Source organism: Molothrus ater, unplaced genomic scaffold (assembly GCF_012460135.2).
Source record: "Molothrus ater isolate BHLD 08-10-18 breed brown headed cowbird unplaced genomic scaffold, BPBGC_Mater_1.1 matUn_MA585, whole genome shotgun sequence".
NCBI lineage: Eukaryota > Metazoa > Chordata > Aves > Passeriformes > Icteridae > Molothrus > Molothrus ater.
In genome coordinates, this window is record NW_023416757.1 from 47,799 (window position 1) to 59,208 (window position 11,410).

The window sequence follows — 11,410 nt, forward strand, 5'->3', positions numbered from 1 at the left end:
GCTCAACTTCTCCATGTTTATTGTTTTTCACCCTGTTAATTAAGTTCCTTTTAAACAACCTCATTGATCCTGCTCCTTTTCATTTCCGCAACCCTTGCCCTGAAGTCAGGGAACCAGAGAGGTTTGTCGCAGCCACCTTCACTGTGACCTTTGGCGCCCGAACAGGGACCATGACGCTCAGGGCTCCCTGTGTCAGTCACGTCAGCTGGGGTTAGCTGATGGATAGGCCAGCGCTCCCCAGGATTTTGGATTGTGCCAGGTTGTTGTTCTATTTCGGGAGTCCCATACTGCTGTTATGAGATTTCTAAAGTCCATACCTCCTTGGCGTGTTCTTATGGCTGCAGATCTTCACAGCATGGACTCCTTCTTCTTCTGCACGTTGCTCTCTCTTAGATTAGGGCTCCTTCAAGGCTCTCCCAGACTGGCTAACCTGCCCTCTTTTATCCCAGTTATCTTCATTGGTCACAGCTGCAGCCCAACGAAGGACATCGCAGCTGCAGCCCATCAAGGACAGCCGGGACCTCCCGGGGCAAAGCCTCTATACAGATATTCAAGTACAATTCATTTCCTCTACTATATTTCCCCCTTTTCTTTTACTTACAGAACCAGGTTTTATATACAATACTTCAAGTACAATATATACATTTCTTCATGACTCAAAGGCCACGTACAACACACATAGCTCTTTGCTCAAAGGCCATACTCTTTCACAGGTCCTTGACCCAAAGGCTATGTTCTCTCGCAGCTCTTGGCTGTCTTATCTTCTGACAACTATCTGCAGCTCTTGGCTGACACAGTTCTTGGCTGTCTCATCTTCTACCAACTATCACGTCGGGATTACCCATTGTTGGTGTTCTATTTCTGGAGTCCCATACTGTTGTTATCAGATTTCTAAAGTCCATACCTCCTTGGCATGTTATTATGGCTGCAGATATTCACAGCACAGACTCCTTCTTCTGCATGTTGTTCTCTCTTAGATTAGGGCTCCTCCAAGGCTCTCCTGGACTGGCTAACCTGCCCCCTTTTATCCCAGTTATCCTCACTGGTCACAGCTGCAGCTAAAATGAAGGACATCGAAGCTGCAGCCCATCAAGGACAGCTGGGACCTCCCGGGGCAAAGCCTCCATACAGATACTCAAGTACAATACATTTCTTCTACTATAGTGCCAGGCCAAGCGGATTCATCGTTGCTTCAAAGGACCTTGCACAGGATCAGCAGGGACAACAATGGTTTCACATGCATAGGATTGCAGGTGGGTTTGGGGAAATGCAAGACATTTATTGCCCATTTTGCCACTGTGTTTTTGCAATATGAACCCAAGTCCCATTATCGATTTGATGTGTTCTGGTGGCTGTTCCCCCTAAGACAGAGAAAGAGAAAAATGGGCAGCCAGATGTCCAAAGTAGAAAGGAGTGCATATGGATGCTTTAAGTTAATTCTCACTGATCAAGACAAAATATTTTCAAAGAACGAATTAAAATCAATCATGAGGTGGATCATTAAAAATTTTCCAGATGCCTCTGCTGATGAAATCCATACCACTGAAGTTTGGGACTCAGTGGGAGTTAAATTGTACAACCTTTTGATTAAAATGGACCCCGTGGCACCCTGCATGCTCCCCATCTTCCACACCATCCTTGAGACCCTTCACCAGCAAGCAGTGTGCTGAAAACTCAATCCATTGGTCACTGCTAACACAGGACCTCCCCTCAAACCTGCCTTTCTCAGACCTTCCACGATGGTCCAAGATGGCAATGGCCACGCTGTCTTGGAGCATCATGCCCTGGAGACAAGGGACGGAAGGAGCCCGAATGTGGCTCGGGAGCCCGACCACCCTCCCTCCATCTTGGCTCCTCCACTTCCTGCTACCACAGCCTTCTCTTCCGCCCCGAACAAACCTCCAGACTCCACCCCCACAAGTGCGGGTCACGCTCCCACTGTCAATCATCCTCTCCACCCTGGGCAATGCCTCCAGTTAAGGAAGGAGACTGGCAAATAACCTCGAAACTCCTCATTGCCCTGGGATGTTATGAAAGAAGGGGGCAGAATCCCAGGTGTCAGCCATTGCTTTATGGGGAAATCAAGGATCTGTGTAGGGCAGCTAAAGACCATAGGAAGGACTTACCTTGTTTTAATGGCCTAATGAGGGCCATGCTTACAGCACATCTTAACCCCCTATGATTTAAAATATATTATGACCATGTTGTTGTCACCTACAGAATACACCCTGTGGGAAGGGGGATGGAAGTGTTTACTAAATCAATTCATAGCAGACTATGCTAATAATGAGGCAAAGGTGGAATTGACAATCAACCATCTAGCTGGGGAAGGACAACACAGCCTACCAGATGATCAAGCAGCAGGTATCCCCAGAGAAGTATTGGATGATATCAAAGAGATGGCTTTGAAAGCTTTAATCCAGGTGTCAGATGGTAGCACCCCCAATTTGGACTACCTTGGGTGGCTGCAGCTAAAGCTTTAGGACAATCAGACCATCCTGGGTGCCTGTTAAGTAAGCAAACCAATGCTGCCTCCCTCACATTGAGTGGCCTGCTCTCAGACATAGAGACCATCAGACACGCTACCTTGCAGAACAGCGATAGAGTTTTTACTCTGGGCACATGGGCATGGCTGTGTAGACTCTGAGAGCATGTGCTGCATGAACCTCTCCAGCCACAGCGAGTCAATCCACAAGAGCATTCAGGCACTGAAGGAAGGGTTCAAGAAGCTTCAAGTGGAAGACAAAGACTGGTTCAATAAACTCTTCCAATCCAAGGAACTAAAGGTTTGGATGATGTCTACTAAAACGAGACTATTAATTGTCTTAGTGGTTGTCGTTGCATTGCTAATTGTCTCATATTTGTTTGAATGCTTTTAGAAAGTCTTAGAAAACTCTTTCAGTTCCATCTTTGTTGTAAAACAGAAAGGGGGAAGATACCCAACACAGGCTCCTCATGGACTCCATGGAGGAGAGAATTGGAGGCCAGGATGGCACGAAAACCTCTCAGAGACTCAGTGTGGGAAGGAAAATCCTTAAAAGTACCTAAAAGTATTCTTAAATCCATAAAGCACCTTAAAAACCTTGAGTATCTCAAGGCATTAATGAGCCCCACTGAGTGTCAGTACAAAGCTCTCCAGGGACTCGTTAAAGCAGATAATTGGGGCCATGACTGCACAAACCTCTCACAGAGTCTGGATCAAAAGGGAAACAACAAGTACCTTCAAATAACTGAAGTACCTTGAAGTATTAATGAGCCCCAGTGAGTGTTGTTACTGACAAAGCCTCTCCAGGGACTAATTACAGCAGATAATTGGAGGCCATGACTGCTCAAACCTCTCAGAGACTCCCAGGAAAAAGCCAAACCCAAAGTCCTTTGAAAAACCTGCAGTCCCTGCAGGGAGCATGAAGGAGCCCCCAGGGCCATTGCTGAGCAAGGCTCCCCAGGGACTCCTTGCAGCAGATCCTTGAGGCCACTGGGATGTGGGCTAGGGGGGGATGCTGAGGGCAGCACAAGGGGCTGACAGTGCCCAGCCTGGCTGGGGCTGTGCCAGGAGGCCCCAGGGCCTCAGGACAAGGTGTCTCCTCCCAGCCCTTGCTGGCACAGACCCTGCTGTGCCCCAGGGCACCAAGACTTGGCTTCTCTTTGTCCCCACCTGTCATCACTGCCTGCAGTTCTCTGCTCTGCCTGGGGCCTGGGGACACTTGCTCAGTCGTGTCCCTCAGTGGGACCCATTAAAAGTCCAAGAAAGTTTGGAGTGTGATTCTGCCTTGGAGTTCCTGAGAGGTTTCTTCAGCTCCCTCTCAGGGACTGATGTTCAGGGCCTGAGCACAAAGCCCCAGAGGCTGATTAAAGTCCTTGTGCTGTGTCTGTGCTGCTGAGCTGGGCTGGGCTCCTGGCCCAGAGGCAGCTCCTGGTCACCAAGAAGAGCTTCAAAAGCACATTTCTCTTGATGAGCAGCTCTTCTGCCAGCCCAGCAGGGCGGGGGAACTGCCTGCAGCCAGCCCGGGCACAGCACAGAGGCACAGAGAGCTTCAATCAGTCAGGGCTGGGAAGGGGCTGAGAAGTGCCTGGGGCACAATCACTGCCAGCCCTTGGCACAGGAACCTCTGGCTGCAGGACAATGCAGCTGCAGCTCCTGGAGCCATCTCCTGCAGCTGGAACATGCCAATGCCTGCAGAGCCTGTGAGTACATTCTCTGATTGTCTCTTGTGCAGAGCAGCCAGGGGTGCCCAGGGCTGTCCTGCAGAGCAGGGTCCTGCAGCCCAGGGCGCTGTGCTGGGGCAGGGACTCTGCTGCCTGCCAGGGACAGCTCTCAGCCAGCCCTGGCAGCTGCTCCCGGCGCTGGGCAGAAGCTCTGGGGGGAAGGAGCTGCCCTGAGCAGGGCAGGGGCTGCTGCTGAGAGGGGCTGGGTGGGGCAGGGCTGTTCCCAACTCCAGACCAGTCTGGGCACAGCTCCGCAGGGCACTGCCCAAAGAAGGTAAGCCTGGGATTGCTGTAAAGATCAGGAGCTTTCCTGAGAGCGTTTTCCATTTTCCTGCTTGGAGAAGGATGGGAACATTGGGGTGATGACAAAAAGATTTTTTTCATTTTATACAATTTTCATATATTCGTAGCTCTACAAATTACTATTACATAGTTATAAATCTATATTCCTTTTTTAGGTCTATTAAACTCTTAATGAACTCTATTACTATTATATACATCTATAACTATAATCCTTTATTAACTTTGTTATTTTCCCTAACCTTTTTCTTTGATTTTAGAAAAAAAAGCTGATTGTCTAAATGCATTCCTGAAATACATATAGTATACAATACATATAGTATCCTGTATAGTCTTATTACCAGGAAGAGGACCTACAAGAAGAACATTTTGTTTTTTGACCAGAATATGAGCAGTCATAACAAAAAGTGAAGGCAAAGAAGCCCTTGGACCTACTCCAATGGGTTAACCCAGAGGTGTGTAACTAGGGTAAGTGAATCTCCTATTGGATGTTCCTGTTAAATATCCTAATTAATCAACCTTAATAAATTGTTGAAATCAGGCCCCGGGTGTGCCCCATCCCCACTGGGACACCTGACAGCTTCCAATTAATGTCTGGTTTTTACTTTACTGTTCTAACACTGTTGCAAGGGGATTTTTTTCTCTTTTGATTATAAAAAAACAAGGGGATGAGAGAAGCCGAACAGGAATTTTAATCCAAGAATCCCAGGACATTCTGAGTTGAAAGGGACACACAGGATCATCAAAGGAATGTTTGATCTTTTACAGGGACTGCAGAACTGTAAATTAAGTTGATCAGTGTCTCTGCTGGGAGCCTCCCAAAGGGCCCTCAGCCACTCCTCAGCCCTGCACAGCAGCAGCATCACCTTTGCAGGGCCCAGCAGGGCTCTCCTGAGCTGCCCTTGCCCAGCTGCACACAGAGCCTGCCCCAGCCAGGGCCCTGCACACAGGCAGGTTTCTGTAGGGCCCCAGCCAGGGCATGCAGGCTGGGATGCGCTCTGTGAGCGCTGGCAGGGACAAGGCTCCTCTCAGGAGGGAATGTCCAGGCCCAGGGAGATGCTCAGGGAAGGAGAGGGGGCTGAAGAGAGCAGGGCTGGGGCAGGAGGGCACTGTTGGTGTGTGGGAGGTGCCGGCACAGCTGGGCACGGGAACACTGTCCTGAGTGCCCGGCTGTCTCTGCCCTGCCCTCTCAGGCACAGCACCACAACATCTGCTCTTGGTTCTGCACTGCCCTGACATTGGCACTGTTATCTGCTGCTCTCAGGGAGGCTCTGGCATCTGCAGCAGCTGAGTCAGGCACTGCCCTTGGCATTCCTGCCAGGCAGGGCTGTCCATGGGAATGGGGTGTCCAAGCTCCCCTGGCACCTGTGGGGCTGTGGGCAAAGCAGTCCATGGCAAAGGGGAATGAGCTGAGCCCCCTCCCTGAGATCCCATCATGGGCACAGCCAGGGATCTCCTTGCTGTGCCCTGCCAGGCTCTGAGCTGCCCTCCTGGGTGCAATCTGTGCCAGAGCCTCTGGGAGTTCCCTGAATGTCCCACGGGGAAGGGCAGAGCTGCCACAGCTGAGGAAATGCTGCTGGGTTTGCCCAGGGAGCCATGAGTGTCCTTGCACAAGGGGGTGCTGAGACCTTGCCCAGAGACCTTGAGAGAGGGTGAGACATTCAGGGATCCCTCTGCTCTGGGCAGGGTCTGATTTATCCCAGGGTGACCCAGGAGTGTGACTGTGCTCTGATTGCAGCCAAAGGTTTTCCCACAGCAGGTAGAAGGGTGAGTGTGTCCCAGCTGTAGGCATTGTCTACAGGGAATGGCCCAGGTTTGGCTCCAAGCAGCCTCTCCTGACTTGTCACTGTCCTTTCTCCATGAACAGGTGCCCATGAGCAGCCCCAGCAAATGTCCAACAGCAGCTCCATCAGGCACTTCCTGCTGCTGGCATTGGCAGACACGCGGCAGCTGCAGCTCCTGCACTTCTGCCTCTTGCTGGGCATCTCCCTGGCTGCCCTCCTGGGCAACGGCCTCATCATCAGCGCCGTAGCCTGTGGCCACCACCTGCACACGCCCATGTGCTTCTTCCTGCTCAACCTGGCCCTCAGCGACCTGGGCTCCATCTGCACCACTGTCCCAAAAGCCATGCACAATTCCCTCTGGAACACCAGGGACATCTCCTACACTGGATGTGCTGCTCAGCTCTTTTTCTTTCTCTTCTTCATCTCAGCAGAGTTTTATCTGCTGACCATCATGTGCTACGACCGCTACGTGTCCATCTGCAAACCCCTGCACTACGGGACCCTCCTGGGCAGCAGAGCTTGTGCCCACATGGCAGCAGCTGCCTGGGCCAGTGCCTTTCTCTATTCACTGCTGCACACAGCCAATACATTTTCCCTGCCCCTCTGCCATGGCAATGCCCTGGGCCAGTTCTTCTGTGAAATCCCACAGATCCTCAAGCTCTCCTGCTCCAAATCCTACCTCAGGGAACTGGGACTTCTTGCTGTTAGTGTGTCTTTGGTATTTGGTTGTCTTGTGTTCATTGTTTTCTCTTATGTGCAAATTTTCAGGGCTGTGCTGAGGATCCCCTCTGAGCAGGGACGGCACAAAGCCTTTTCCACCTGCCTCCCTCACCTGGCTGTGCTCTCCCTGTTCCTCAGCACTGGCACATTTGCCTACCTGAAGCCCCCGTCCCTGTCCTCCCCATCCTTGGATCTGTCACTGTCAGTTCTGTACTCGGTGGTGCCTCCAGCCCTGAACCGCCTCATCTACAGCCTGAGGAACCAGGAGCTCAAGGCTGCTGTGAGGAGACTGATGTCTGGATGCTTTCAGAAATAATAAACTCCTGGCCAATTTCTGCAAATCACTTGTAATAAAAGTCATCTTAGATTGTACATGTTGGTTTAATTTTGGAAGTTCTTTCTCTTTTTATTTTAGGTTTTTAGTCTTTTCCACAAATAAATCTCATTTATTGTACCATTTTTCATTTTGTTTCTCTTCACCTTCCCTGTGGCCACAGACTGTGTCAATGAGGGGCTATGCACTCTTGATGGTTGTAAAGGAGCTAAAGGATCTCCCAGCAGAGTTTTCTGCAGAGATGCCCTTTTGTTGCCTTCTCTGGAGCTGCAGCAGCAATGTCTGTGTGCAGAGCTGGGGCAGATCAGTGCTGGCCCAGCAGCTGTGCCCAGCAGCAGCAGCAGCACTTGGTGTTGCCAGTGCTGCTGCCGTGGCCCTGCCCCGCTGCCCTGGTGGCCCTGGTGTTGCTGCAGGGCCTGAGTGCTCTCGCGGCCGGGCACAGCCCTGGGGGTGGCAGTGCCGGGGCTGCAGCAGGGACAGGCCATGGGCACTGCTGGGGCAGCGCTGACGCCTCAGGCCAGGCCCTGGAGGCTCCAGGCTCCTTGCCCAGGCTCTCTCAAGAACACGGCCAGGCCAGTGCTCAGCACAGAAACCCCCGTGAGCAGCCCCAGGCTGGCCATGGGCAGGCTGGGGGCAAACAGCATGGCTGGGGCTCTGCAAGGGCCCTGGGGCAGACGGGAAGGAGCAGCAGAGCAGGGGCTGATCCATGCCCAGTGCGCTGCACAGCCCAGGGCAGCGTCCCAGAGCGTCCTCATGCAGCTGCCAACAACATCCCCCCTCTGCAGCCCTGGCCTCTCCCCCAGCTCACACAGGTGCCCCATCCTTGCAGGCACAGACACGGCAGCACTGCCTCAGCAGCCCCTGTTTGCATTGCACACAGCAGGGGCAGCACCCCCATGCTGTTGCTGTGGGGACGTGAACCTGAGAGAGCACAAATGCCATCAGCCCCTGGGGCCAGCAAGGGCTGGGGGACAGCAGGGAAACCGCTCAGCTTTGTCCTGGCCTCTGCACTCAGCCAGAAAGTTTGTTCCCATCAGCTGGGAGTTTCCTGTGCCACTGCAGACGCTGTTGCTCAGAGCCAGGGCTGCCTGGCAGCCACCCCCAAACTGCCCTCAGCATTTCCTTGGCTTCATCTTTGCTTTCTCCACTCTTCCTGCGTCGAATGTCTTCCAGTTGTCCATCCCTGTTCCCTCCCCTGCAAACAGCCCATCCCTGGTTGCCCTTTCCTCTCTGGCCCCACTCCCCATTGCAGTTCCTGACTTGGCCCCATGGGAACGTTCCTTGGGCAGCAGGATCATCCTACAAGTGCTGCAGGAATTGTCTGCAGGCTCCTGCAGTGCCTGGTGCTGCTCCCTTGCCAGGGGCACCCCAGGCCAGGGGGGCACATCTGGGCTGCTGTGTCTGCCTCTGGGGCTCCCTGTTCTGGGCAGTGAGGAGGAGCTGCAGAGGCTCTGCAGGACTGACAGGATGGGCTTTGGGGCTGCCAGGAGAAGCTGAGGGACCTGGGCTGCTGGAGCTGCTGAAGAGGAGGCCCAGGGCTCATCCTGCAACTGCTTCAAGGGTGGTTCCAGAGAATCCCAGAATCAGCAAGGTTGGAAAAGACCTTGGAGATCATCTAGTCCAGCCTGTGCCCTGACACTGCCTTGTCTCCCCTGAGCCTCCTCTTCTCCAGGATAAACAACCCCAGCTCCCTCAGCCAATCCTCACAGGACTTGTGCTCCAGAACCCTCCCCAGCCTTGTTGCCCTTCTCTGGACACGCTCCAGCCCCTCCAGGTCCTTCCTAAATTGGGGGTCCCAGAACTGGACAGAGCACTCGAGGTGCTGCCAAACCAGTGCTGAGCACAGGGGAAGAATCCCTGCCCTGCTCCTGCTGGCCACACCATTCCTGATCCAGGCCAGGAGGCATTGGCCTTCTTGGCCACCTGGGCACACTGCTGCCTCATGTCCAGCCTGCTGTCCATCAGTCCTGCAGGTCCCTTTCTGCCTGGCTGCTCTCCAGCCACTCTGTCCCCAGCCTGTAGCGCTGCAGGGGTTGTTGTGGCCAAAGTGCAGGACCCGGCACTGGGACTTGTTCAACCTCACCTTGTTGGATCGGGCCCTGGATCCAGCTTGTCCAGGGCCCTGTGCAGAGCCCTCCTACCCTCCAGCAGATCCACACTCACACCCAGCATGGTGTCATCTGCAAATTTGCTGATCATGGACTTAATCCCCTCATCCAGACCATAAATGCAGATATTGAAATCCATGCTGGCTGGCTCTGATCCCTGGGCCATCCTGTGGGTGCCCTGTGATGGCACTCAAGGTGATCTGTTCCATAACCTTGCCGGGCACCCAGGTCAGGCTGACAGGCCTGGAGTTCCCCAGCTCCTCCTTCCAGCCCTTCCTGGGGATGGGCTCACACTGGCACCTCCAGTGCTCTGGGACCTCCCTGCTGAGCCAGGACTGATGGTAAATGATGGAGAGCAGCCTGGGGAGCTCATCCACAGCTCCCTCATCCCCCTAGGATGGATCCCATCTGATCCCATACACCTGTGAGCATCTGAGTGGTTTAGCAGGTCCCCAGCTGCTTCCTCCTGGATTCCAGGGGGCAGTTCTGCTCCCTGTGCCCATCTCCCAGCTCAGGAGAACACTTGTCCTAATATTGAAAATTGACAACAAGATATTAAGTAGCTTAGTCTTTTACTTATCTTCAGGTACTCTATTCTCAACTGCAATCAATAAAAAAGATTAGAGGTTCTCCTTCTCCCTCCTTTTGCTATAAACTTTTTTATAAAAACATTTTTTATTCTTTTTACAGAAACTGTCAGGTTAAGTTCTAATTGAGCTTTCACCTCTCAACTTTTCTTTCTACATAATGTAAGGATATCGTTAAACACTTCCTGAGTTGCTGTCCCTTTTTCCCTGAGTTCCCACAAAAGCTCCATGGGCAGCCAGGACAGTCATTTTCCTCACCAGCTCATCTTTTGCCACACTAGGACAGGCAGCTCCTTCTCCCTTAAGATTACTTTCTTGAAATGTGTTCATCCTTCCTGGACCCCATTTGTTTTTAAGGGCTGTTTCCCTTAAAAGAATCAGTACCTGATTTGGTACTCCCCAAATCTGCATCCTAAACAGGCCAAAGTCTGCCCTTCCTAATTCCAGTGCAGAAGTTTTGTTCCTGCCCCTCCTTCTTTCACAGAACATTGAAAACTTGATTATTTCATGGTCACTGTGCCCCAGGCAGCCTCTGAGCCCCACATCTGCCCCCAGCCCTTCTCTGTTTGTGAACAGCAGCAGACAGAGCTTTCCTTGGCAGTGGGAGTGTTACCAAAAATTCAGTGAAACAGAAAACTCCTTAACCCCAGTGTAGCATTAAGAAGCAGCATTCTTTATTCAGCTGGATGCACGGGGGAGAGCTCCTCCCAAAGCCCTGCAGGCTGAGTGCAGGAAAGTTTCTGTTTATTTTCTGTATTTTGCTCACACATTCATTGATTGTCCTGGACTAAACACACATATGATGATCATTTCCCCAAAATCATTAACATATTTCCTCTCCCCTTTACCCATGTGTTCTTCTGTCCTGGGGGTCTCTCTGGTGGTTCCTGGTGGTCGTGGAGCCCAATGTTCCAGTGGGCCTGGCTGAGCTGGCAGGACACTGAGGCTGCTGAACTTCCAGCTCCCCTTCTCACACAATGGGCCTTGTGTGGTTTCCATAGGCCTGGGGATGTGGAGAACAAGCTCCAGGTGGGAGCTCCCCTGGTGTAGACAATTGATCATCTGGTAACATGAGGTCACAGAGTGGGGTATGACATCACAGAGTGGGTTATGTGAGGTCATTGATCACCTATGACATCACAGACTGCCTCTGTGATATCACAGAGCCAGCTGTGACATCACAGGGCAGATGTCTGACATCACAGAGCAGACTATGATATCACAGAATTGGCTGTGACATCAGAGACCAGCTGTGTGACATTAGAGAAGGGGCTGTGAGCTCACAGAGCAGGCTGTGACATCCCAGAGGGGCTGTGTGCCATCCCAGCAGGGCTGTGTCAGGTCACTGGGTTGGTCACTCCGCCCCAGCTC

The 11,410-nt window shown here is 52.3% G+C and overlaps 1 protein-coding gene across 1 annotated transcript; it reads left to right on the forward strand.

Moving 5' to 3' along the window:
- Positions 1 to 6,396: 6,396 nt before the first annotated feature.
- Positions 6,397 to 7,326, forward strand: LOC118701332 (olfactory receptor 14J1-like). Its single transcript, XM_036405970.1, has one exon. It carries the CDS (start codon positions 6,397 to 6,399, stop codon positions 7,324 to 7,326), a length of 930 nt encoding a protein of 309 aa, XP_036261863.1.
- The last annotated feature ends 4,084 nt before the right edge of the window (positions 7,327 to 11,410 follow it).